General features: G+C 52.5%; 1 protein-coding gene across 9 annotated transcripts in view; it reads right to left on the bottom strand.

The window, feature by feature from the left end:
* LOC105489811 (uncharacterized) overlaps positions 1-27973 on the bottom strand; it is a 72206-nt gene that overhangs the window by 21855 nt on the left and 22378 nt on the right. Inside the window, exon 1 of one of the 9 annotated variants that reach the window (XR_011614212.1) lies at positions 767-6764. The exons of 7 other annotated variants lie outside the window; for them this stretch is intronic. Coding sequence is in view for 1 of the 2 variants with exons in the window: in XM_071080752.1 (XP_070936853.1) it covers positions 6261-6320 (60 nt within the window). In the remaining variant the exon portion in view is untranslated. Of the gene's footprint in view, positions 1-766; positions 6765-27973 lie in introns of those variants that run through there. One more of the 9 variants, XM_071080752.1, reaches the window with a different exon arrangement.

Genomic DNA, 27973 nt, shown 5'->3' with positions numbered 1-27973 from the left:
GTTAGGGAGAAGGCTCTGGTACCTGCTGGCCCCGTGACTCTGGGGAGATCCCTCAGGCTCCCTGAACCTTGGCCTCCTCATATAGAAAACCGTTAGCACCCACACGTCACGAGACTGGAACTTCCACCCAGACAGGGACCCTGTCTGTCCTGTTTACTCCGTATTCTGGCCTGAGAACAGCACTGCTACATGCTGGCTCCAAATGGATGTGGCAGTGAAATAGAATTGGCAGATTAAATTTAAAAATGGATGTTTATAAAAAATGGACGGAAAGCACCTGGCCTGGGGTCTGGCACTTAGTAGGTGCTCAACAAAGCTCAATACCCCTTGCCCTGTGGGGGCTGAGTCTAACATCCAACAAGCTCCAACACTGACCTGGGGGTGCCGAATGTGGCCCCCAGCTTTCTCCCCTGGACCAAGGCAGGGGATTTCTACCACCCAGAGTTCCCCACTGCTCCTGCCCTGCTGGCACCCGTCGTCCCGGCCACAGCGGCCTCATCTTTTCCTCCACAGCACCTGGCCGAGGCTGTGGCCGCCGCGGGCCGGCGTGGCCTGCCACATTGCTTGGCCCCAGGAGAGCCCATTTGCAAGCTGCTTCCATAGCGCGGATACCGCGGGCCGAGCCCAGTGGGTTTGAGTCATTTGAGTCCGTCACAGGACAGACCTCACCCCTGATGCTGGAGACCCAATATGGAGGCCCGAGCCCCCTGCGGCCCACCCACCAGGTGCTGAGCGTCTCCACAGGTGCAGGCATTGAGCAACTTACTATCTCGAGCTGAGGGCACCGTCTCCACGCCGCCCAGGCTTCCAAATGCGGCCACGCGGACTCTGAAGGGCGTTCGCTGTGGGGTCACAGGCGCCAGCGTCTGCTGTCTGGACCTCGAAGCACCAGGCCCAGGAGGAGTCCTCCTCCCGTCGAGTTGAAAGAAGCCGCGCAGGCGGGAGGCCTGGCAGGGTGGGATCCCTCCACCCACGTCTGGGCCGGAAGCGTGGGCACACCCACTCCAGGAATCCTAGGGCGGGGTCAGGCTCCCAGGAAATGGGGCCAGAGGTTCCCTTACAGGCACTGGCGCAACCCAGCTGCCTTCCCGGTCCCCGCCTCCTGTGGATTCCTTCTGGGGTTTTGCCGGAACGGCTGGCCCAGCCCACACCCTGAATCCAGCCTGCCTTGAAGCTCCGGAACCCAGAGACTCATATCAGCTGATGCCGGGACCCTTCTCCAGGACCACCTGAAACTGCCACTCACCCGGCACCACCCTGGCATCTGGGCGAGTGCCGGGTAATACCATCCTGTTAAGGTCTTGGGAAGCCGGTGGGTAGGGTTTGAAATGGGCTGAGACGAGCCCACTGCAGAGCCCGGGCCTCCTGTCCCGTCTTATAGGCCACGGCAAGGGAAACACCAACGAACCAGTGTCTCCACAGACCAGGGGCTCCCCAGACCAGGGTCTCATGTGGTACCTCCAGCCGTCTACTGAGGCAGAGGCTGGAAGCCCCATTTTAAAGACAGAAGCCGGGGCCTTGTAGTAAGAATCGTTTTTATCACGGTCTCTTTTGTCTGAAGGTGTGCTGGGCGTTTACACCGCCTCATCAAACCCCAGGCCCTGCTATGTTCCCTATTAGGAAATAAGGCTGCTAAACCTCCCTGTGCCCTGGCACGCAGCTACACGTGTGTGCATGTGGGCAGACACACAGACCTGCCCGGGAAGGCCTGGCCAGCTGGCCGCTTCTTGGAGAAAGGCCGCTAGCACGCTGACCGGCTGACAGAGGCCTTCCAGGCCGCTCCCTCCCTCGGCCCGCCTTCCCGGTCCTGTTCTGGGCCTGCCCACGCCGCCATTTCCTCTCCAGGGCCTGCAGGCCTCACATCCACTCCTCCCAGTCTGCAAATGGCCGGCGCCCAGAACCGCCTGTCCACATAAGGAGGCAGCAGCGCGTCTGGCCAAGGCCCAGCATGCAGGCCACTCAGCCAGGGCCTCCCTCAGCAGTGCTGAGCACCTACGAGAAGCCCACGCCTGGATACCCAGTCCACCCACTGCCGGCTTTGGCTAGCCCTGGGCTGGGGAGAAACACCCTTCTTCACACAGGCATCCCTGGGGCAGTGGAGAGCCCAAGGCCCAGTCATCCCCAGGGGCGGTCTGAGGACTGTGCGGCCCACTCAAACAAATGCACCTCCAAACACCAGTTCACCTCTTTGGAAACTGCCGACCTACCAGGAACCTCACGCAATGGAGAAACAAGAGGACACCTGTGCACATGTGCAAACATTACACACACACACCTGTGTGTACAGGCATGCTGTCCACACCCGGGGCCCCACACACACAGGTACAGCAACACCCGTCAGTGAATGCTATGGCAGCACATGGGCTTTGGAGGATGGCAGGGCTGGGTTCAAGTCCTGGCCAAACCCTTATCAGCTGGTTGAACCTCGGGGAACCCACTTAGCCTCTCCGAGGTTCGCGGCCTCCCCTGGTGGAATGGAGGTGATAAAAATGCCCCCTTGCAGGCACAGTCTGAGCCTCAGAAATCAGGCAAGGAAGCAATAGCATTTATGGGGTGCTCACCATGAACCCAGCTTTCCATATGTTCAGAAAGTTGACATTTACTGCCTCCATTTTACAGATAAGGAAATGAAGCTGGAGAGGTGAAATGACTTGCCCCCGATCAACATGGCCCAGAAACAAAGACGACTCAATCTGAACCCAGACCTTGGGTCCCAGAGTTGGTGCTTTTCTGAATGCAGGAGCCACCGCACCCAGCGGGCGCCTGTGAAGAGCAGCAGAGAGTGCTATTGCTACTATTACCACCATGGCCACGCTCACCGCTGCTAAGAGGCTCTGAGACCCAAAAGCTGCGGCTGTTTCACTTTGCCTTATCTTTTAGAGCGCCCAGACCAGGGCCATATTCCTCTTGCTACGAGGGCGGGAGTCAATAGGCTAAAAGACCAGAATTGGAAGGGATGACGTCGTTAAAACTACCAGACAGCAGAGCTGGCTCCCAAGCAGCTCTGGCGAATTTCATCAACTTTTACTTTTCCTATTATTTGCTAACATCTCCGCCAACAGGTCCATCCCTTCAAATAAATAAGCCACAACAAAGTACTTCTGTGAACAAATGGATGTGGCGGCTGGAGCTCACAGGAGGGAATACAGGGGGGTGCGCCCTTCCCTCCTCCCGGCCACTGCCACTGAGGCAGGAACGTGGGAACGTGGTCTCAGCCGGTGAGAAACTGCAGAGCCTGAATTCAGAATTTAGAAACACAGAGGCAAACAGTTACACATATGGGAAAAGAAAGAAGCCTCCACTGATTACATCATAATATGAGCATATTTGCAAAATAAACAGTTATCATCATTTGCAAATTACTGTGGCTGTAAAAACTGCTCTGCCCTCAAGGAGGTTGATACAAACCAATAAATTCTGCACTTCGCTATCTAGGTGAGATAATTTTTTTTTTTTTTAAGTTTATGGCTACTTTACGTATTTTACCTGCTGGATTTTTTGTGGATGGTGTTTGGATTTAAATGTGTCTTTAGACCATCCTAAATATTCATCATCTGATTTTTCATAAAGGTCTCAAAATAATATGCAACTCAACACAGAACAGTTAGAAATTTAACACCTTCCCTATAGAGATTAGAAAGATAATAAAATTATTAAGATGTTAAAATTGCAGCCAAAAGATATTAAAAGCCACACCCAGGAGTTTGAATTTAAATCTTGTGTCCCGCTGCTGACGTTGCAGCACAAGAGAAAAATGGGTAATTAGTTAAAACATTGATGGGTCTTTCACACAGGGCACGTGGGGTCTTAAAAGATGAAGACCAAAAATTAAATTAAAGTTTAATGAAGGTGATGATTGTTCCTCTGCCGAACTTTCCAGGGGATGAGAAGATCATTGAATAAGTCTGTTTCTATACACAAATGCAACTTGTTTATTTTGACCCCAGTTCTTCGAAATTGTCGACTCCACAATTGAAATATGCTGTGTGTTCCAACAAGTACCCAGCAGCCGTAATGACAGACCAGCCCATCTGTGCTGCGAGAATGTATAATTTCAGTCTATAGTGGAATTTATATAGAAGCGATGATGTGAAAAGTGCTTTGCGTGGTACTTTCTTCAAAAAAAAAAAAAAAAAAAAAACTGCCGAGAAGCACTGGGAGCCATGGAGAATGCTGAGATTTTAGCCTGATTTTTTAAAAAGCAGAATCCACAGCATTTTACTGATTTTGAGGTGGCAGGGAGGGGTCAAGTGTTAGCCAAGCTAAAAAACTAAGATGATAGTTGATCACATACAATGGTCCCAGGTATCCAAGGTATACACAGGAAAGCGTGTTATCCATACATGTTAAAAATACTAGATAAATGTAACTGCAGTGGCAATATTAATTTAGAACGAAAATGTTTCCTTATGTGAATTAATTGATTTTTCTGCTACTTGCCCCCTACCCTGTCCAAAAAAACAAAAAACAAAAATGATAAATTAATGATCAGGAAATTTGACCATCTTTCATTCCAGGATTTAGGATTAAGGGTCTATTTGCCTACATTAATTATACCAAAAAAAAAAAAAAATGAGTGTCCAGCTGTTAAACACGGAAATTCTTTTAAAATGCTGAACTCTCCCCACTTTCCCCCCGGCCCATTCCCTATCTCCTTGACTCTTGCCTTTGAAATATATTACGCGCTGTTTTTTTTTTTTTTCTATTACTTTTATTTTGCCACCAGTGTTTTATTTGATGCTTGCTAAATATTTGGGTGGCATGAATCCTCCAGCTTGCAGCAGCAGAATGTGGCTGTCACAATCATGAAATGTTTTAATTATCTCTGCTATATATGCCTGTTTCTGCAGCCCCAGACCCTCCAGTATCGACTGCTGGCTCATCTACGAACAAAAGCAGCCGCCGAGAGTCCTCGCGTGAGCTGAGCTCCGTTTACAGATTTGGTGCTGTCTGCCGAGGCCGGCCGCTCAGACCGAGGCCCGCGCACGCAGGGCCCACGCGCCTCCGAACTGGGAAAACAAAGATGGATTTCCATGGGAGTTTTCCTCTCAGTGCTGTTTAGAACTTTCCGGGTCTGATTCTTCCATTTTCTATAAATCAAGACCCTGGCTCCCCTCAAGGGTGGGAAACCAGGCCACATCCCAGGACGCTTTTGTCAGCCTGCCAGAGCGTGGAGGTGGGCATGGGCTGCGCTCTGCAAAGCCCACCTCTGAATCAAAAGGGTCAGCACTTCTGGAGGGCCAGGGACCAAAAGGGACACCCAGGCAGCCACTGAACCCAACTCCGGGACAGCAGTGGCAAGGCGGGGGGACTCAAAGGCCTTTGAGGGACTTCCAGCCCTGCCGGCCACGTTTCAGGCCCTGGACGACCTGGGTGTCTCCCCTCAACAGCTCTGCAGGTGAGGAACTGGGGTGGGATCCAGGACACGGGCAGCCCATGAGGCCACTCAGGACATCCCCAAGGGGCCGTGTAGTGGACAGTGCCCAAGCGCACCCCACATGCAGTCTGTGGGCAGGGCGGTGACAAGACAGGCACAGCACTTTCAGGCGGAACCCCCAAGTTGAAATAAGTGCTCAAAAACAAAGCCCAAAACAACCTAAAATATTTTTCCCCACGCTGAGCTGAGAGCCAAAAGGAGCTTTCTTTCTTTTTTTTTTTTTCCAAAAAATAAAACGAAAGGGAGAAAGAACTAGATCCCTAAACTGTGGACATGGTAGCATTAAAGATGCCGGACAAAATAAAAGGGCCTCTGTTTCTAGATGCAAAGTCCTCCCTCCCGGGTGCTGGCCTGGCCCTGCCTGCCGATGAGTTTGCTGGGAGGAGCCGTGGACGGTCCTGGTGGTTTTCCCTTTGCCACTCCTGGTGCCACCAAAAATTAAGACAATAATAATAATAATCACAATGAGACCCCACACACAAACTGCCACAACCAGGCAGGCAGGAGTAGGCCATGGCTATTAATACTCCCAAAGCATTTGTTCCCATTATAATGGAAGACATAGCTACTGTGAAATAATAAACATTCATTTTTATTGTGATTTCTAAAGCCTGTAGCTTTGGATCTTGAAAGTAAATGGGCTTGGCTTCTGCATTTTCCCTGCAGTTTTTGGCAGGGCTTCCTGCACGGAAGATGGAGGGCTCTGAAATAGAATTCCGAGTTTGGAGAACCAATTAGAGGGAGGACACGTAACAGGCACCGGGGCACAAGATGGCAGCACCCTCGGCTCGTCTTCACGACAGAAGGAAAGAAGGTGACTTACCCGAGGTGCCGGAGGATGGAGGCGCCTTCTCCAAAGCCAGGAAGTGAAAATGACGTCCATGGGCCCGGCCGGTCACCCGGGCGGGGGAGGAGGGCAGGTCCTCCCGGCCAGCCGGCTGCCCGGTGCCAGCCCCGGCCGCGGGCCTGTGGGCCCCCGGTCTCTGGCTGTCACCGTCCCTCGGTCCAGTGGGCCCGGCTGGGCCTCGGCCACCCCGGCACAGGGGGCAGGGCTGCCAGGAGCCATGTGGTGCTGGGGGAAGGCCCTGCTGCCAGCCCCGGAGTACGAGGAAAATGCTACTTTTGTCTCCTGCTCTCATCTGGCACTGGCTGCCCGGGGAGGGGGGGCAGAGGCGGCCGCTGCAGCTCGGCCCCGCCCACCGGGAATTTTTGAAAGATGCTCGTGGGTGCGGGAGGATGGCAGACGTGGCAGTGGCGGGTGGGCCAGGCCCCCAAACCCACCACCAAAAAGGAGGAGGCTGGCCGGGCGGGAGAGGGAGGAGGAAGCCGGCGTCTGGCCACTCAGTGGCCAGCCAGGGAGGACATGGGGAGCGGCCGCCTGGGCCTGGCCAAGGCGCCCGCACCCTGTGGACGGGCAGCGTGGCCTGGGCGCCATGCTGTGGGCGCCTGCCTGACCGGGCTGCTCTGAGGGGCTGGGCGTCCGGGCAGCCTGGCTCACTCCAGGGATAGAGGCCACATTGTTCCCACGCCAGGCTCAGCAGGAGGCAGCCAGCGCCCTGCCCGTTTCTCCAGGGTGAGGCCAGAGACCCCACCCTGAAAGCTGCCCTGGCCGGGGCCCTGGCAGTAAGCCCCCTTCTAACGCCTGCGGAGGCTGGCGCTGTTGTAGCCGGGGACCCAGGCTGCAGGTTTGAATCTGGCCCTGTGTCCGACTGGCCACTTCACCATGAGCAAGCCTGCCTCAGTTTCCCCATCTATAGAAAGGGGGTAATGGCTCCTCCCACTCAGGGCTGCTGGAGTGGCAGAATTAACATGCACAGAGCCCCAAGCCCCATGCACGCACCCAGTCAGCACTCGACGCCAAGGGGTCCGAGAGTGGCCAGGCAGCTGCGATGGACAGGGCATCGGGGTGGAGTCCAGGCCCATCACCCTCCCCTCTCAGACCCTCACAAATCCTTGCCTTTCACCAAAATCAAACCTTGCCACTACCTCAGGGAAACATCCCCGTTCTCTGGCCCTGCAACTGGGGTTGGCAGGCCTGGGGTTTCACTGTGGCTCTTTCATTTGGAGACAAAATATCAGACCCCATTGCTCTCTCCTGTGGGCATCAGGCTGGGTCTGCTGGGTCACCTGTTTGTCCAGCTCTCCCTTCTCACCCTCTATGTGACCGGGAGCTGCAGCAGTGACCACTGGGGTGTCCTTGTGTGAGTGAGCAATAAGGCTGGAAGTGTGGGAAGGGGTTCCCCAGGAAGCGGTGCCACCCACCCCATGGCCGTCTAGGGGCAGGCAGGGCCAGCTCTGCACCAGAGGGAATGGCATGGAGTGACCATTGCCTTGTTCTGGGCCTGACTCCTGGGTGTACGGGACACATCAGGGCCTTTCTGTCCATAAGGACTCGAGGTAAAGGGTGGTCTAGGTGGACCGCGAGAGCCCGAGTGGACTGTGAGAGCCTGCCGCAGTGGACAGGAGCTCCCTGCTGCCTGGATTCTGTTTTCACACTGTTTTACGCCTGCTCAGAGCTGGTCCTGCTGAAAGCCAAAAAAAAGGGGGTGGGGGTGAGTGAGCGAGGAGGAAGCTGCCCGGGAGGAGCCCTCAGTCCTGGGCTCTGGTCTCACGCACACGGCCACGTGACTGGCTCGCCAGCTGATGCCAGAGACAAAGCAGGTAGGACTCTGATGCCATGCGCCCCAACAGGAACGCCGGGAATTCCATTCCAGCAGCGGCTTGGCCTGGCTGCCAAGAGTCTGGCCCTGGGAGGGGAAGGGTCCCCCATGCTCCACGGTGCGGGGCCTGTTCTGCCAGCAAGCAACATCGGGAAGCCACTGAGGACGAGATGGCAACAGTGGGACCCACAGGAGCATGGCAGGGGAGGCAGGGCCTGGGTTACAGTTGCAGGAGGAGATGACCGTCCCCCTACCCGCGGAACCGCTTCGACCAGAAACGTCCACTGCTGTGCCCGGCTGGCCGCCCAGGAGATAATGGCTTCCAAAGCAGGCCTGCAGGCCACTGTGGGGCTCAGGACACGAAGGCAGTGGGCCTGGACCCCAGCCCGTATCAGGACCTTCTCAGATGGAGCTGCAGGTGGTGAAGTCGGGCAACCATCGCACTGTGTGGGGCCAGAATCCCCGTCAGGCCCTTCTCCTGGCAGTGGAGGGAGGGCCCCACAGGTAACACCCATGCAGCCACCATGCTCAGGACACACGTGTGCCCTGCAGGCCAGAACCCACACGGTGGGTGGGGGGGGCTCTGGGTGATGGGCAGCCCCCATTCAATTCACGACAGCTTCTCTTACAGTTAAAATACATGGAAAACTGGAGCGCCGGCACCATCATTTTATTATAATTTAAAATGTAATTATAAAAGGCTGATTTGAATGTAAATATCTCTCTTAAACACATGAAAGGGGATTCTAAATTTAAGAGCCCCAAATCAGCAGGTAAATATTTCAGCTAAATGCTCTTCCTGCCATCTGAAATGCCAGAATTAAGGAAAGGGCGTTCCACAGGCACAAAAAAAAAAAAAAAAAAAAAATGCCCTGCTTTTAGAAAACCAAAAGCATCGGGGATGATTCTTTTTAAATCTGGAGGGAAAATTCTATCACTGCTTAAAAAAAAAATTGTTTGGCCTTTTTACCACGTAGATCTCATGCACACATTTAGTAACCACAACCACCGGTCTTATTTTACGACACTAATCGGTGACCCTGCGGTCACATCTCTACTCAGAAATCCTCTCGGCGCTGGCTGGACAGTGGGCCCAGCCACTCTCTCCACACAGGCTCCTGGGTGGTCAGAAAGATGAGACTCCCCAGTCCAGACCCCACCAAGAAGCTTCCCATCCCCAATTTTCGTTTTACTTTCAAACTGCCTCCCACCATGCACAAAAAAAGTGACTAGACACCTGGTTTTTTTTTTTTTTTTTTTTTTTGCCCATTGTCACAAGATTTCATTCTTTTTCATGATTTCCATTATACCAATTCTGCCTATAGCATCAGAGGCTCCTGGACACCCGGAAGGAGAGCTCTTTTCTGAGTGGGCTGACGTAAAGGGCTACAGGGGCCAAACTGAGAAGCTCTGGCATTGAAAGCAAAATAAAACATGTGACAGCCGATTGACCAAAAAAAAAAAACCCCTCATTTCTGAAGCCAAATATTATACTTGGCCAAGAACACTGCTTGGGTGACCCTGGTCCCCCACCTGATCGGGGCCACTCCCTCATCTGTCCTCCTTCAAGGCCTCGCTGGGCTGTCCAGACAGGTCCCCCTAATGCGCTGGGTGTCCCCGGCCGATGGGCCACCTCAGCCTTCCCAGCGCTCCCCTGGCACCACAGGAATGCTTCACTACAGCCCCAGCACGACCCACTCCTCCCAAATCTGCTAAGGCGAGCCTGGGCTCTGGCCTGGCTTCCCCGGGGCAGCTCCTCCCGCACCTCGGAGAAGGGGCCGAGGGATGGCTCGTGTGTAGGCCTCTTCATTCTATCAATTCAGAAAATATTCACGGAGCCCTAACTCTGGGCCACATTTGTCAGAGTTACAAAAACACCCTTTCTAGCCCAGAAGGGTGTTTGCTTGTGCGTGGCTTCCCCAAGTCAGGCTGGACTCTCCCACAACCTACGGGCCACTCCCAGGTTCATCTGACAATGGAATTTGGGGAGGAGTAGACACTGGTAAACCACAAATATTGGCCCAAATCGCCCTCTCGATGGCCTCTCCCTTAGCCCTTTGGGGACAGACCCTTCCTCTTCTGGGCTCTATTTTTCCTCACACTTCCATTTTGTGACCCAGCCGGCTAAGGCCAACTGGGTCTGGCCGAGGGAGGCCCCATCCGGCTCACGATCCCAAACCTGGCCATCGTTCTAGCACTCGCAAGTGAAGCCCTGCGGCTTTTAAAAAGAAATCATGGAAGAAAACAAAATTAACTCGTGCAAGCTTAGCCTCCACTCAACAAAGAAAGCCAGACATGCCCACTGAAATTGTTCAAGAACCACGGGTCAGGAGACTTCCTTTTTTCTCTCTAAATCTCTGTCTCCAACTACACGTTTAGGGCCTGCCATTCCCGGACGCTCGAGCTCCACAGACTGTCCCAGCCCAGGGAACACTGGGCAGCTCTGAAAATAAATATTTCATATGAAAGATCCATTGTCTCTGCTTGGAGACAATTGTTGCTTTTTCTCTCTGCTCAGTTCTATAACATCAGAAACCATGACCAATGCCATTTAGGGCTCTCTCTCATTCCGACAAGATGTTTTCAGCAAGGACGATCTTGCTGGGTCTTCCTGAACGACCAGCTAGGAGGGAAAACTCCAAAGCAAGCATTTTGGTTGATGTACCAGGCCAAAGAACAATTAGCTCGTCAGAGTGGTGAAATCCTCCCACCAAATCACCATCTGCATTTCCAGCGAGGACGCTGGTGGCTGGTGTGGCCGCTCTGGGACTCTGCACCAGGACGTCCTACCCCGTTCTTTCCTGCCCCTGAAGTGAGTGGGAGAACAAAGGTCAGACCCAAGGCCAGCACCCACGTGTGCTTTCCATCCTGCCCCTGGGAAGGGGTGCCTCCTCCGTCAGCACTTCCCAGGTCCCCAAGGAGACCCTGGTCTCATCTTGTGTACCAAAGGTGAGGTGCAAGATGCATCTGGAAGCCACATTCACACCAAGTCCCTGTGATGAGGAAAGTGCGGGCTCTGTGAGCTCCTGCCAGTCCACCTGAGAGATACCATCAAGGTCCACTTTTGCTCCCACTTGTGGGGTCGGGAGAGTAAACTTCTTGGTTCATTTTCTGGTGAGACTGAAGTTGGGTTATCTGTTACTTAGAATATAACATCATACAATATATAAAATAATAGTAGTGGTAAATAAAATAAATATTAAGCAAAAACAGTGATTATTGTTGACAACAATAAGTGACAATAGCAGTAGCCATTTATGTCCCGCCCCTCCCCGACAACGTGCCTGGAATGGTGCTTTATGGAAATAATGTCTGAGGTCTCTGAGGTGGGTTAACACTCTTCCCGCTTCAGAGCTCAGAATCCAGGCTCAGGGAGGAACTCAAATGTGCCACGGTCACCCAGGCAGAGGCAGGGGCAGACTGAAGCCCAGGGTGCCGACTCCAGCTTGCTGTGATTTCGGCAAGAGCATTCTCCTCTCTCCCCAAACGTGCAAAGAACCCTCAAAACCCAACACCCCAAGGAAGCACGGTGGCTTTATGGTGTTTCTTGCCTGGCCTGGAAGGACCCCTCCCTTCCTAGAGGCCACCCTTCAGCACAGGCATGCGTCTACACTGCACGAGAGGACATTGCACCGGACACGAGGCAGCACCTGCCCAGGCAGGGTGCCCATCTGGGTGATCTGGGTGGGCAGAGCTCTTCCCAATTCCTCCTGGGTCTGCCTTCCAGTCTGCCTTCCAGTCACGCCCCATCCATGCTGGGCTGGGACAGGCCCCAGTGCCCTTTAAGGGGTCGGAGGGAGTAAGAAAGGTTCACACAGACAGCCTGACCCAGCCAGGTGCAAACCACATAAAAGGTAACCCTGCTGCAAAGCACCATGCTGTTCCTGTGGAGCAAGGCAAACTGCTAGCCTGCACCTGCTCAGGCATGAGACCTCACCATGGCGGAGGGGCACTGCCCAAGTGGAGCCCAGCTCATCCCCACCAGCACCCTGGAGACCCTTCTCACCCAGGAGGGGCTGGAGCCTGGTGAGGCCCCAGCACAGGTGAGGGACTATCCTGGGGTAGGCCCTGGTTTAAAACAAAACCAGAAAAACCAGGGCCCATCCTTCCACCAGCCCACACCATAGTGCATGTGGCCCTCGCCCCCTGCTTTCCACATTCTTGATGTTAAATCCAGAAGTGATTTAAAAAACAGACAAGTGCCAGTTTCATTTTCAGAGCCTTCTCTTGTGTGTGTGTGCCCTCAAAAATGAATTGTGCCGGGATGGGAGATTCCACCACCACTGGGAAGACCCTGGTGGGACCCTGAGACTCTGTCAGGTTGAGCTGGCTCGAAGGAACATGGACAAAGGCAGGACGGGGCCTCGCCGGGGCCTCTGTGCCCAGCGCTGGCCCCAACTGTTGGCTGCAGAATCTTGACCTCATCCCATTTCATGGGCCAGGGGCACACTGTGTGGCAGGAGACGGGGCTCTGGAGCTTTGACGAATAGCAGCCCTCACTCAGCGGCCCTGGAGACTGCCTCCTCCAACGCTCAGGCCTTTGCCTGGCTCGCCCCGGGTCTGGCCTGTCGAGCAGGGGAGCTGGATGCCGCTTGTTTCAGAATCTGTTTTAATCCAGAGGGACGCCCTGCAGCCTCAGCAGAGCACCACACCATTCCTGTCCTCCGTGCTATGTTCCGTCTGCTGTGGCCTCCGGGTAAACGTCTCCAGCATTTTATAGGCAAGGCCCCGGTGGAACTTGAGCTTCTTCTAATTACCAACCTCGTCACTGCCAACGCCATGCCAAGCAGAAGCTCCCGGCTATCATGGCATGCCTTCCGCAGCTGCACCCCGATTCTGAGATCGCCCCAGAATGTCCCACCCCAGGTTTCACGTCTGCTAACTGCGTCTCATAAAGTCATAAATAAAAACTCAAAATGGGGCGACGGGGCAGTGCGGGAGGCAGCCCAACAAAAAAGACGGCCAAGGTTAGTTCCTCCAGCACAGAGGTAAACTTCCCACCTCCGGCCGTGGCTGGCTGGACCTGACTGAAATGGTCCCCTCAGTCCGTGGGGTTCTTGGGGAGGGCACTAGGCAGCTGAGGGGGAGGGAGGCGTGAGGCAAGCCTGGACTACCCAGGCCTCTGTCCATGTTCCCAGAAACACAGCCTCCAAGAGCCAGCTCATAGCCCTGGGGTGTTATGGAAACAGGCCCCCCATTATTTTGTGGTGAAAGCACCCAGCAAGGTTATCCAAACCACCTCAGTAAGGTGGGGAGGGCAGGGGGGATATTGCACCTGTGGCACAATCATATTAAAAAGCAGGCTCAATCCCCCACTGTTTGGGGTTTCATTTTAACCCCAGCTCTGTACACACGGACAAACATATTTTAAACCCCAAAGAGCTAGAACCAATGAACTAAAATAAAATGAAGCTATTGCTGGCCTGCAGGCTGCCTTGGCTTTTGAAACACAACTACGAAAAAATTAATCTCCATGTTACCTTGAAACCCTATAATCATAGCAAGCAAGCATTCCTTCACCCCTTTCTTGCTCCTCACAAACTCCCCAGGGCCACTGGCTGGGCCTGTGTGTGAGGTACCTATAAAGGGGCATTTATTACAAAAAGTTATGAGTTGTTTTTCGTTTTACACCACTATAAACAGCAGCTTCCACACAAGGGCCTTTCACTGAACCGGCCCAAATGCCGCCAACGCCGAACCGAGGATCCCCCCTTGAATCAGCTCTCCCCAAGTGTCTGACCAGGAGGAAAAAATCAGCAGTGTGGATTTAGAAATTAAATGGAATATTTCAATTTTCCAGGAAAGAGGTGTAGCTTCCCAATAACCTTTCCAAACACATCTAACAAAAAAAAATTAATAAAAATATATTCTAAAAACAGATGTTTTCTTTTTTCTTCCCATTGTGTTTAAGATGTCTGCTAACGCTTATTTTACGTGTTCAACAAGATTCTCTCTGGCAAATAGCCTGCACACCTGAGATTAGAAGCTGTGCTTCACAAATTCCAAGATCCAGATTAATGCCGAGTGGAGTTTTCGCAAGCTGGTGCGGCTTCAGGTTCAAGAGCAACCTCCTCGGTGCGTTCCCTGGTCTGTGGAAGGCCTGCCCTACGGAAGTGTCCCTCTTAGTGATCTCCTCATTAATATTTAAATACTCACTAAGTAGCGAAAGTGAGAAATGCACTTACCGTCCTCGGGAGTAGCCGTGAACCCGGATCGTGACCTGGGGCGCACAGGTCGACAGCCCTGCCCTTGCGGGAGGACCGCGCCTGGCCGCCGCCGGCGCCGCGCTCGCGTGCCCAGAGCGGCACAGGCCCTCAGCTAGCGGTCTGAGTCCTGGGTTCCAAATGCTCACCCTCTTCACGCGTTGAAGCGGCGGACGACAGAGCGGGGCCAGTTCCCGCAACTCCGCAGGGTGGGACTGCTCTGGACGGCCGCTGGCGAAGCGCACGGCCCAGGCCCCGCTTCCCCGGCCCCGCGCCGCGTCGGTCCTTGCCTTCGGGCTCCGGCTTCCCTGCGCTTAGCGACCCGACTGCGCCAGAGAGTGGCCCGCAGGACCCGGTCACGGCGTCCGCGCGCCGCACGGGACCTTTGTCCCAGACGAAAACGAAAGTGCGCCGTCCCGGGGACGCCCACGCCCTGCCGCGGAGAGCCCGGCCGGCGCGCCCCGCGACTTTCTCCAAGTTCACGTGCATTCCGGGGCGGGCGTCGCGGGCCAGGACTTGCAGAGCCGGGCCGTCGGGCGGGCGGCGAGATGCAGGCGGGCTTGGGGACAGCCCCGCGGGGCGGGTCGGGGCACAATGGGCGCCACCGGGCAGGCGAGCGCGGGGACAGCGTGGGCCCGGCCGCCGCGCGGCCGCTCGTCTCGCCCTGCCCGGGCGCCGAATGCGGCGGCGGCTTGGCACAGACGCGCCGCGCGCCCGGTGCATGCTAATGGCCGGCGGCCGCGCCATGAATTATTCAGCAGCGGCGCGGAGAGGGCTAGCGCGGCGCGGAGGGCGACCCGGGCCGCGCGTCCCCCGCCGCTGCGAAGCCGCCGCGGCGACTTCCCAAACTTTCCCGGGTCGGCACCGAGGATGCGGCCCCCGCGGCGGCGCCGTCCCCGCCCGAGCGCGCCGGCCGCGCTTCCCCCGTTGCCGCCTATTTTATGTCTTTTGTCTCGGAGTTGGCACCTGTCCCAGAGAGCGCGTTTCCCTGCCCACCCCTTCGCCGCCGGATCGGAGCGGGGGAGGGAGTACTGGGGACCCAGGGAGGAGGGGACGGGGAAGGCAAGGCGCCTGCGGGCCCCGCAGCCCGCGGAGACCGCCCGAGAGCGGCGGCCGTGCCCGCGCGCCCGGGCTCCCCTGTTCTGAGGGGAGATCGGGGCTGCAACCGCGCCCGGAATACCAACGAGGCCGCCCGCGGCCCCCGCCGTGCCCGCTGCGGGTGAGGACCGGGCGCCGCCCCTCCTGGGTTCCCCCCTCCACCGCCCCCTACCCCGGGACGGCGCGCGCGGGCGGGGCACGCGGCGCGAGCAGCGGATTCGCCGCCCGGGCCCCGCGCCTCGCCCCGCAGCCCCGCGTGCGCGTCCCCGCGGGCACGCCGCCCCGGGCGCTCCTCGCCAGCGCGTCCCCGCCCCGCAGCCCCTCCCGCCGCCCGCCCCGGGCAGGGGCACCGCGCCGCGGGGACCCAGCGGCTTTCCGTTTCGCGCCCCGGGGCCCACGCTGCCAAAGCGGGCGGGCGCGAGCGCCCGGCCCGGCCCGCCCCTGCCGCCCTGGCACCGAGGCGGCTGCTGGGGCGCGCTCGGCGGCTGCGCTCCAAGGCGCCGGCTGCCATGATTGCGGGCAGCGGGACGCGCGCGCACGCTCGGGCCCGGCTCGGGGACCCGTGGCTGACCGACGGTCCCTGCAATCCCCGCAGCCTGGTGCCCGCAGCCCCGAGCGCGTCGCGGACAGCGTCCAGGCTCTCCAGGCTCGTCCCCGCGGGGAACAGTGTGCGCTGCGGACCTCTCGACGCGGCCCCGGGACAGCGCTCGGGGCCGACAGTGGCAGCGGGCTTCCCCCAGGGCGGAGTTCGCGCATGGGCGACCCCGCGGTGGCTTCCAGGACACTGCGGGCTCCTCGGAGCGAGGGGTGTCCAGAGGGGTGGGAGTCGGGACTCGGCACACGGGAGCCGGCCTGCGGAGGCAGGGGTCAGCGCACAGTGCCGGGAGATGTAAGAGGGGCGCGCAAGGTGCCTGGAGGAGTTGGGTTGGGGGGTTGTTCAGGGTGCCCCGGGAGGCGTGGGATGGGCGGGGACGCGGTGCCCGGAGCCGCTGCCCAGCTCCGAGCGCGCTCTCTTCCTTCCCAGTGGAAACAACTTCCTGCTTCCCCGACTCAGGGCACAGGAGCTGTGGGGAGAAGTTCAAGGCCGCAGCTTTGCTCTCTCGGAGCCCGATGGCGACACTGCTGGCCCCGGGCCACACGATTCCTTCCCAGGCCCTCCGGGTGGTCGGGACCGGCTGGCCTCTAGGGTCCGGACACGGGTTAGAATGCCAAGGAGGCCGCGGCGTCTTTTCCCGCCCGCTCCACAGAGGCGCCCGAGTGGTTCCCAAACCGCAGAGGGGCCGGCCTGGGCCTCCGGCTCTCGGGGACGCACGCGGACACAGAGTCACTATTCGGACACAGAGTCACTATTCGCAGACCCGGTCCCCCTGCCCAAGCATGCCCTGGCTCAGAGCCGCATGGAGCTGGCTGTCCCCAGACGCCTGCGACGGCCCGTTGGCGGCCAGGGCCCGAGAGAAACAAGGCCTCCCGGGTCCCATCCCAATGTCTCTCTGTGCTTGTCTCCCCCCAACCCCCCGCCGCCGGCCTTGGCATTCTAACCAGTGTCCCTTGACGTCACATCTCGCCATTTCTGCCAACCAATTGAAACTTGCCCGTTGTCATAAAAATATATATACTTTTTATGCCATTGGTAAATTCAAAAGTTCCTCGTGTGCCCTGCTTCCCAGGAAACTTCATTTCACGTTGGATTAGACTGCCCAGGAGGGCAACGCTGGGCTGGGGCAGCCGGGCAACTCTGCCAGGGCCTCGCTGCCCACTGAGCTGCCTTCCACAGCTCCCTAGACCCCCATGATTGTGGCTGTGAATTGTGCCAGCCACCCTGATATACACACCACTGCCTCCACCCCATGACACAGAAAATTTTGGGTGAGGGAAGGAAGAACTCAGGGTATGTTAAGAAACCTTCCCAGTTGCTTTCCTGGGAGTTGGGGCGGTGGGGACTGGAATCTTAGTCTAGCATCTTCTTTCTAGAAGCTGAAGGAATTCTAGGGATAGCTTTATTTATTTATTTTTTGCTATGGGAAAACTCAGTTTTAGAAAATGGAGTAGAAATGTTTTCCAATTAATCTTTTCATTGGAATCCGGACCGACTTTCCCTTTCCACAGCTGCCTGGTGGCTTCACTATCGCGTGGGTCGCCCTCTTTTCCTGAGGAAGGTCTTGTGTCTCCCCCTCACCCCCCAGCTCCAAGGGCTGTGGGGCCCAGAACTGGAAGCTCAGGAGCTCTGTGCTTCCCCAGAAAAGGGCACTGCTCTCTCCGCAGCCTGAGTCTCAGACATGCAGTGTCTACCTTCTAGCAATACAGCAGGGGAAATCAATCCTGTCTAGCACTGTGCTTTATAATTTTCTTTCTTCACTATTAAAAATTTCAGCCCCAGATAGGAAGTGTGGGGTAAAAGCACACATTCCCACAGGATGAGTCTGTGCCCAGCAGCGCCCAAAGCTCCACATATGCCCCTGTAGCCCCTCCTAACCCGGCCACACCAAGGCAGAACTGAACCACTAACTGGTCTATAAACTCCTCCTGTACCCCATCGTTACTGTATGGTTCAACTACTTTAAAAAAACATACTACAGATATTTTGTGGTTTAGCAAGTTTAGGGACTCCAGAAGAACAAAAATGCTTTAGAAACTGAGATGAATGCAGAGATCTAAACATCATAAGCACCAGGCCTTTTAATATGGAATCTTGTTTTTCCAAAATAATGAGCACACCCGGTAACGACCAAATGGGGATTCTGAACATAAATATATGGTTACTATTCTCAATAAAACTGTTCTCAAGGGCAATCTCTAGAAATGATGCATACCTCGGAAATACACGTTCAAGGGAAAAAAGGAAAAAAAAGACCGCATCCAACAACCACACTATAATCTATTTATAATCACGTTCCTAAACACTATAAATATTATAACTAATGTGATATATGTTTTGTGATTAAATGGGTGGATTAAAACATTGAATTTAAAAAGCCACAAAGAAAAAGAGATTATCTTCTATTATGCCACTTACAACTTTTGTTCCATTGGCACAAATACAGATTTGACAACTATATCATTACTGAACGCAGTGACTAAATGCCAGGATATTAGCTTTGTAATTTTCACCTGAAATCATTGTATAATCATACTGGCTTGCTAACCTTCTTTTTATTAACTGATCTTTTTTTTCTTGCTCTCACACCGTAATAAGTTAATTTAATGCCTTTTTTCCACTTACAGTTTTTATTTGGTAAAGCAAGAAATCAGGTAAGTCAGAACAATATTCAAGAACACACACTTTTTAAAAAAAATTTCCCCCTGTACTTGGCAAGGATTTACATATAATTTGGTTGCAAATGCAGAAATCAAATGCTGCTTTATTCAGCAAAAATCATAGCACTCAGGTAATTCCACTGGGTAATATTCAGGTTAGCTTGTTTTTGTCTATTTGCTATCATATTATTCAAAGTAAATAATATTTTTTAAAGTATGCTCAAATTATCAACAAGAAAACCTGGAAAATTTACATTGTCGTTGAGCACTATGATGGACAAGTTTCCAGGAAGAAAAACTTGGTTTTTGCCTGTGGGCCACAGCCATGCCTGAGGTCAGATGTTTGAAAATAAGCTCTAGGAAGGCTGTTGCTGTACTGGGATGTTTACAGTATCAGCTTTATACAGTTATTTTTTTCCTGATTTCTCCCCAGATCTGCCTAATGGGAATGGAGCCGGCAACTTCCTGCTGCCTTGCTTTCTCCGCCAGCCCCTAGCCCACAGTCCAGCCTCAGAAGGCTGAGGGGGGTGCTTCGGTTTAGTTTCTTTTTTCTCAACCGATCGACATTTAATAGTTTAAATTTTTCAGTATCCAAGACGTTAGGAGGACTTAGTAAACAGATGCATTTAATCTAATTAAAGCAAGGACAACGAGTGTGAGTGAAAAATCACGTTTTCACTCGGGTTCTGAACACTTAGTTGCACATCCAAGAATAATTATGTTTTTAAAGCCAGCCCAATAAACTTGAGATTGCAAGTTTTCCGTGGCTCCTGGATAAGATGCCACTTCGATCATCCTAGACAATGTGCCTTTTGAGGAGTTGCTCAGCAGCTTTGGGGACTCTGGATAAAGGCAAACCAGGCTTATGATTTTTTTTTCTTTTGCCTTTGTTTCAAAGTAGTTTGCAGGTTTGAGAGTCCATTTTGATAGGCCTGTTTCATAATAACATACGCTCTTACTGCATGATGGGTTTATTTTCACTCTCGGTTATTTATACGCAACCTCTAAGCATCAATCCGCCTTGGACAAACATGCGTTTATAATTTTCATAGAAATAAAACAGCAAAAGATAATTCAAAGTCAATAGGATCTCAGGCTGGACGAGGAAATGTGAGCAGGCACCCGTGAAAAGGATTCTTTCCTTCTGACATGATGAAGCATTTTTCAAAATCTTTTGCTTTATTTCACTGTTTTTTGTCAAACTTGGCATTTGTTTACCAGCAACAATAATGAAACTCTGACCAGGGAACAAGCCTGTTTAAGGACAAAAGCATACGCCGGACACTGCACTAGTGCACCCCACCCCAAAACAGCAAACCAAAAAAGCCCAGCATGCTGGCACCATTTTTTTCTATCTTCTTTCCTTTCCTTTTCAATGTAAAGAACATACTTAAGTGTGCCTGCGTCTGTGAGTCATGCACATCGTGCTTTGATGGTGCCAGCTCCACACGCGTGCAATCACATGTCTGGTTCTTAACCTGTGTAAGCAGCGCTTTGCCGCCTTTAACGTGCTTTGGAAGTCTCCACATTCATGTTTCATGTTGCGGCGCCTGCGTATGTATCTCAAAAAGAAGTCTAACGACCCCGAAAGCATTCTTAAAGGGTTAATTATTACTTTTCAATTAAAAGGACCGCATAAAACAACTAGAAGTCTACGACAGGCGTGTGTTCAATCATATAAGAATATATTGTACATAATATTAATAAACACATGCTAGTATGAAAAATTTCCCCTTAGGAATGAGGAATTACAATTAAGTTTTCCATTCCAAAGAAGTAACAACAAAAATCTGAAAATATGTATTAAGGATGACGGGCCAGTGTCTCTGATTATATACGCATCTATCAAATGCCAAAGCCAGATTCTTGACTTTAAATGAGGAATGAGAAAAGGCACCAAACTAAATTTTTTAAAAATAAAAATTACCATTCAAGAAGTGAGTGCTGAATTAATTTTAGTCGATCACGTCTATAATTTCTAAAATTGAATGATCAGAAATTGGGAAATTAACATTTTTCTAAAAAGTTTATGTGCTACTTATAATTTTATCGTACAGATCTTCAGTAGGCTAGGTAAATTCCTCTAGAATAAACAGAAAAAGAAAAGAAAGGAGAAAAAAACTGATTTCGAAGTCAAATGGTTGTTAAGTTGCAAGGGACTGCAGGAATTTTTACTAAAATCAAGATTTCACAGATTACTTCTTTAAAATTACTACAACAAACTTAAGCTGCCCACAAATGGAACTCATACTGAAATTGGGATTTGGTTTTGGGGGACTGTCAATTACAAGTTGTTTGGAATGTGACCACACTGGTCTTATTTATTGAGAGACTCCCATTTTATTTTTAAAAAATCAAATGTGACTTCACACAACACAGGTGACTAATTTATATATAAAAACAGTTTCATTTTCCTGACTATGTCCAAGTATCCTAGCTTTTAGATCTGGCTAACTTCAAGGTTAAGGTCAGATTTTTCATAGGAACCCTTTCTACAGAAAGGAAAGAAGTGTTTTAACTAAACTTATCACTACAAGACAATATTTAATTGCTGCAAAAAAAAAAAAAAAAAAAAAAACAAAGAAGAAAACCAGTGCTTTTTTGTTTCTTGTTATTTTATAGGGCAACTTCTGGTATAGTTCCTAATTTTAAAAGAACATGGAAGTTCATTTTTTTAACTCCCAAAAAGGTGGTAATGTAAGCAACCAGACAAGAAGGGACACTGACCTTGCAAATAAATGTCTATATAATATTTACATGATGAATATATATTTTTAAAATTGATTTCAAAGTAACCTGAGATGTGGATAGGTATTTTCACTCCTATTTTGCTTGGTTTTCAATGATGCACAGAGGCAGGGGTTTTTGAATATCATCAAAGGTTTGCATCTTCGCTAATATCTTATCCATCAATTTTTCAACTCCGCATTCTAAATATACTGCAAGATGCTGCTTCCCAAGCGCTCCTTGCCCGTTGACTTTCTGTCTGAGAGGAGGCAGCGGACCCAGAACCGCACGCTCCTTCCCTCACTCTCTCGACTTCTCCAAAACTGGAAGTCTCTAACACAGAGAATGCCGGAAATTTATAGAAGGACTCCAAGGCTCCCTGAGAAACTTCTCGAGTTGGGAAAAACCTTGTCAACGCACACCTGGACCTACAGATTCGGAAAAAGTAACCGGCTGTAGCCAAAAACCAAACACTCAACCACCGAACACAGTCTGCAAGAAACACAGAGTTCTTTGACGTGACAAGAAGAATTATAAATAAAATAGCTCCAAGGCAGACAGGCTGAATGAGCCTTTTAAGACAGCCTGTTGGTGCCTCAAACTTTAATACTTAGAATATCAAATGTTAGCTCCACGAGGACAGTATCCTGGGATATGTGTGTGTGTACACATATGTATTCGTGTGCATAAATGTGTATACATAGGCGTGTGTGTAGCGATAAATGTTCTGTTGCCTTTACGGCCTGGGGGCTGATCGAGGGCCTGGTGGAACGTCCCTAGCCCAGAGGAAGGAGCAGGCCCTACCTGCGTTCTCCCTGGGTCACTCCCTTCCTCATTACACGTACACAAACACCAAAAGCCAGGGAAAGCATAACTGCTGTAGATAACAAGGGCAGATCTCAGATAGAGAAAAGCTTTCTCTGCAATAAAGAATTATTTTGTGAATGGTAAGCCAGGCTGACCACATTCACCATCATCAGGACAAAGCATAAGCAAGCCGGTCTTGGGAGCATGGCACAGTGCGGCACCAGGGCACCGAGAAGGTGTGCCCCCTGCCAGGCAGCTCTGGAGGCCGCACAGTCCCGTCCCCCAGGAGAGACGGCCCAAGTGTGTGGACTGGGCTGGGGTTTGGGCCCAGTAGACGCTTACGCAGTCCAAGCTGGGCAGAGCAGTGGAGGACTACAGATGACAGGCTTGGACCCCGGGAGAAACACGTAGGGCTCTGAGGCGTATATCCCAGGGGGATCTCCAAACCGTCCACTCCAATCCCCCAAAGTGGGGGCCATCTTGCTGTCATGTTCAAAGGCCTTCAGAGGCCTGCAGTGCTCTCTGTTTCAACTCCATTTCTCACCGTGCTCAGCCCACCTCTTTCTTATAGCCAGTGCAGAGGGTTTTGACACCACGGTTCAAGTCAACAAAATCATCCTGATCACTTAGTAAGTGCCCGGCACCATGTGAATCACTAACCATTTGAGTCCTAAAACAGCAGCCTCCGAGTAGAGGGTTTTTCCTAAGGTAGTAAGGACAGCACCTCACGTGTGCAGAGCAAGCACTTCATCATTTACACAACGTGTTCTCACCTCGCCTCACATGACTCTCCTGGCCCGTGTGGCAGACAGAACGAGAACTCTCTTAGCTCTTTCAAGACTGGGGAAACTGAGGCCTAGGTGAATGGAGTGGTGACTAGGCCTGATACTACACAGACTTGGGACCCTGACTGCTGTGTATACACACGCACTTTTGTCATTTTTGTTTTTTTAAGGAAAACATCACCATCCACCCCTTCACACTCATACACACATAGGCTTATTTTATGAACAGTTTCCATGCAAAACAGAGCCCCATTGATATTTAGGTCCCAGAACTGCCTTAAGCTGGTCCGGCTTTGGGAACTCTCCCCCCATCTCCCCTGCAGTGGCTTCCATCGTCCGAGGTGCCCACCTTTCCCTGCCAGGTGCATTCTGATCAGCCCCTAAAACTAGACTGGGGCGAATAGACCTTGGGTATAAAATCACAGACACAACAGCCCCACCAGAGTCCTTGTCACAAAGCTGCTTTGCCTGAGCTGAAGAATCATAATAACCCCATCCTCTGTCCTCGTCTGCCAGGCTGCCAGCCCCTGCAACCAGAGCCTCCCTGGCCAGGCACCCGGGGTGGTTCCAAGCCCCACTCAAGCTTCATCCCTGCTTACAGCCCTCTGTGAACCTGGCAGGCACCTGCCCCATGGTCTCAATATCAAAGGCCAATCAGTGTTGAGGACAGCCTGGGAGAACCCTCACCATCTCATGTCTGCAAGCACTCCTGAGAGAGGGGTGGCGGGGTGCCCAGCCTGGGCATCAGCATTCCACGGAGGCAAAGTTTCGCTGATCAGATTGGATTACTGCTCCTCAGAAAGGAGAAAGGCTATGGAGAAGTGGTGGCTTTGGGAGAAATGCACGGAAATGAGGCAGGCGGGTAAAGAGGCACCGGGCTATTTGGCAGTCGTTCTATGAAAGGCAAGAATTATAAGGCATGCCTCCCAGGGGCTTTCCTTCCCAGGTGGAGATTTGCACCGCACACCGAGGTGATGGCCACACCTGCCTCCCCCAACTCATGGCCCACGGCAGGACCCCTACTCAGTTCCATCCTCACAACAGCAGGGCATAGCCAACAACTCCTGACCACCAAGTCTTCCCAAAGCCAAATTCCACATTAGAATATTCCACCGTGCAATCAACAAGCTCAAAAAAAAAAAAAAAAAAAAAAAAAAAGTCTTCCTGGCAAAGTCTGGCAATATTTACAGCTGATGAACAAAACTGAAATCAGTGAGAATCAGGCAGAGGGCCTTCCTTGCCTGGCCGGGCCAGGAACTGGAAGCCATTCCGCTAGTCTTGGGAGGCAAAGGCTTTCAAGAAGAGTCCTTTCTCTTCTTTCCTTTTTGCACCTAATTACAAAAGAAAGTACCTTCTTAAAAATCAAACAGAACCCTTATGAAAATTACAAGTGCTAAGTCTCAAAAGCTTCTTAGGATAAAAATTATAACCTTGTCCAACATTTGAGGAAAAAACGAAGAAAGAGGTAAAATGGTCAAGGCCTGAATTTCGTGTCAACGGATGCATTCATGGCGTTAGCATCCTCCTCTGGCCTAGAACCGTTCCCAGGTGCTGGAAAGGTTATGATGTGGAGGAAAAAGAAGTTGTGGGGGGGAGGGGGCCCACGTGCTGAGGGTCTGAAGGGTTCCATCTTCCCCTCACCAGGGGAGTGAGGTTCGCATAGATGGAGCGTCTTTTTTTTTCCCCGTGTGACAGGCTTCCTAACAGAAATAAAGAGCAGAAAAAGGAAAACAAGAACTAATACACGTCTCCTCTGCATCCCGGCTGTCTGAGGTCCTTACGGGGCCTGCACAGGCAGACCACGAGCCCCGGGACCCGGGGAGCAGTGTCGCTGCGGCCTCCCCCAACCCCGCTCCAGGCGACAGGCACCCACGTGGCCGCGGGAGTGCGTGGGGACCTTGCGCAGACCAGGAGCACCCGGCCCCGGGGCGGGAGGCGCGGGCCAGTCTCAGCCGGCCAGCTCCGGGCCTGGCGGGGCACAGGACCTAGGCCCGCCACGGCTCTGAAGACGGGGAGGCCTCGGTGCGCCTCCTCCAGGCAGCCCCAGGGCTGGCACGCGAGGCAGGGCCGAGTCCGGCACCAGGCCTGAGGCTCCGGGTCCGCGGCGGGCGGGGAGTTCGGTCTGCAGCGGGGCGGGGCGGAGCGGGGCGGGTCCCGGCGGGTCCCCCGGGTTCGAAACGAGGCTTGGAGTCGGAGTCTGGGCCCGCGGTCCGCCTCGGCAGGGACGAGGGTTCGAGCCGGGGTCCGAGGCCCTGGTCGGGTCGGAGTCGGCGGGCGGGTCCGGGGCCTGCGTCCGAGGGCGCGTCCGGGCAGAGGCGACGGCACGCGCCCCAATTAGCCGCGGGCCGGGCGGCGGGGCTGCCCTATTGAGGGCGAACAAAGGGCGCGACCCCGGGGTCAGGAGTCGCCGGCGGCGGCCGCCGCTTTGTTCGGCGCCTGTTTACTTTGCCCGAGCGGAGCTCACAATATATTGACTAAAGCGGATTAGGGGGTCGCGCCCTGGAGGCCCGGGCGGGCTGCTGGAGGCTCCCGGGCCCGCGCGACCTCCCAGACGGGTGCGCCTGGCCGAGTCAGCCCCGTCCCCGCCGCCCGGGCGCCCCCAGCCTCGCCTCCGCCCCGCTCTGACGGGGAAACTGAGGCTCCGGCCGGCCGGGCTCGGGAGAGGGGGCTGTGCGGCCGGCGGGCAGCCCGGGACCGTCCGGAGCCAACCGGGACGTGGTGGGGTCGCCCCGGGCCCTGCATTTTAAAGAATTCTGCCTGTCCCGATACCGTAGGTCCTGGGAATTCATTTTACAGGGAAGCAAGTCGCACTTGCCTGAAGGCTAAGAAATATTAGTTGGAAACATGGACAGATTTTTCCATATAACAAAATCCTGGCACATTATGGTTAAGGAAGAAAATTCTAGTCTCGTAACACAAGCGATGTGCTCCTGTCGTGAACAGACGGGTGACCTAAGAGTGCAGAGAAATATTTTCAGGGCAATACAAGCTTAAAAAAAATAAATGTTTTCTTTCTTTTAGAAAAATAATAAGGCAACTGATGAGTCTAAATAAACCACTAAGATTCCCACTCAAAGACCACAATTTATTAATCTGACACTATAAATTCAGGATCTATGGACTTCTCCAGTAATAAACTTTCAGAATCTTTTAAATTATCTTTAAAAAACCAAACAAGGGAAGCAGAAAACTCAAACTGAAAATCAGGCCCCACGTCTCACCACCGGAGGGTTGTCATCCAACCGAGGATCCAAGAAGATGTCGGGCCTTTTTCCTCCCTTCTTAATGCTATTGTTTAGGGAACAAAAACACTTCTGGAGTCCACACAAAATCTTAATTGAGATTTTTCTGCCCTGGTGTACAAGTATATGTGTTTGCTTAGAAAACTCACGTAGTATTTGATTAATAAGCTACCAACATATAAATCTTTTATGAAAGAAAGAACAATATTGACTTACTATTCCTATTTGTTGGTCTAACGAATACTTCTGCTACGTGTATCATCCATCCCCAATGACTGAAAGAAAACATGCCATTTGTCTCTGTTTGTCTATCTTTCTATAATGAGTCTTTAAAAATAGTTTTTCCCTGATTATAAAAATGCCACGTGTTTAAGGAAGGCACAGGAAAGTGTAAATTATGTGCAACTTAAGAATAAAATATAAAGATAGATATTTGAGATACAGATAATTTCAGTAGTAAATAAAAAATATGAGTTAAGTATACACAAAAAAAGGAAAATTCACCTACATGCCATGATCCACAAATAATATTCTGTTGTAATTCCCTCCCAACTATTGTTCAGCACACATATGCATACACAGACATATCCTACATATGTATATACTGTAGGAAGGTAATGTATCCCATACACACCCATGCCATTCCAAACTTTTTGTCAACACCATTTTATTATTTATTTATTTATTTATTGAGATGGAGTTTCACTCTTGTCACCCAGGCTGGAGTGCAATGGTGTGATCTCGGCTCACTGCAACCTCCGCCTCCCAAGTTCAAGCAATTTTCCTGCCTCAGCCTCCTGACTAGCTGGGATTACAGGCATAAGCCACCACACCCAGCTAATTTTTGTATTTCTAATAGAGACAGGGTTTCACCATGTTGGTCAGACTGGTCTCGGACTCCTGACCTCAAGTGATCCACCCACCTTGGTGTCCCAAAATGTCAACACCGTTTTAAGGGTGACACAATGTTCCATTATTTCGCTATGGGATAATTTACTGTCATGTCCCCCTAATATGTCTATACTGTAATGAACACTGCAACCTATGATCTCGCCTGTGAAGTTTTTCTGCAACTTGGGTTATTAATAAATCTCGAATGATCTATTGTTAAGACGTTGAGGCCACTGCATTATTGTAAGGGGGTTAAGGTAGACCCCATAGACTTCATTTCTCCTATCACGAATGTACCCGGCTATTCTAGAAATGCCTTTGGATCAGTTACTCAGAAGGCAATAGGGAGGTCTGTGTGGTTCCCCCTCCAGAGGCCTGGTTCTGTGGAACTTTTTCCTGATGGACTTGTGGGGTCGGCCAAGGCACGTGCATGACTGTGACATGGTATTGGGGGACTGTGCCCTTGCACTGAAGTTCTGGTGGATTTCTGCCTACCAAACCACTTGGCACTAACCCCCAACCACGCAGCGGGTGTAAGTCAGGGCCATAAAGCTGAACACCTTGGAAACGTTATCCTAACAGTTCCGATGAAACTTTGCATGTCTAAGAAGTGGTTGGTTTGATTTGGCCCGAGCATCTTTCTTTGCTGAGAATTCAAGCATCGAAGCTGCTTTTTATACGCTCTCCCCTGCTCCCCGCAATCCACGCTGCAGTGTTCCTGGGTTTTCTGTCGGGGACGGCCTGCCTGCATCTTCCCACCTCCCAGCCCTCTCCTGCACGGGAAGACCTAGCGTGCTCACCTCCACAGCTCGGGCCCTGCGAGATAATGGGTTTCATACCACTCGCTCCGGCTCCCTGACGCCCTGAG

This window comes from Macaca nemestrina, chromosome 15 (genome assembly GCF_043159975.1).
Source record: "Macaca nemestrina isolate mMacNem1 chromosome 15, mMacNem.hap1, whole genome shotgun sequence".
In the NCBI taxonomy this organism is placed as follows: Eukaryota; Metazoa; Chordata; class Mammalia; order Primates; family Cercopithecidae; genus Macaca; species Macaca nemestrina.
This window is presented reverse-complemented; position numbering and strand designations above follow the sequence as displayed.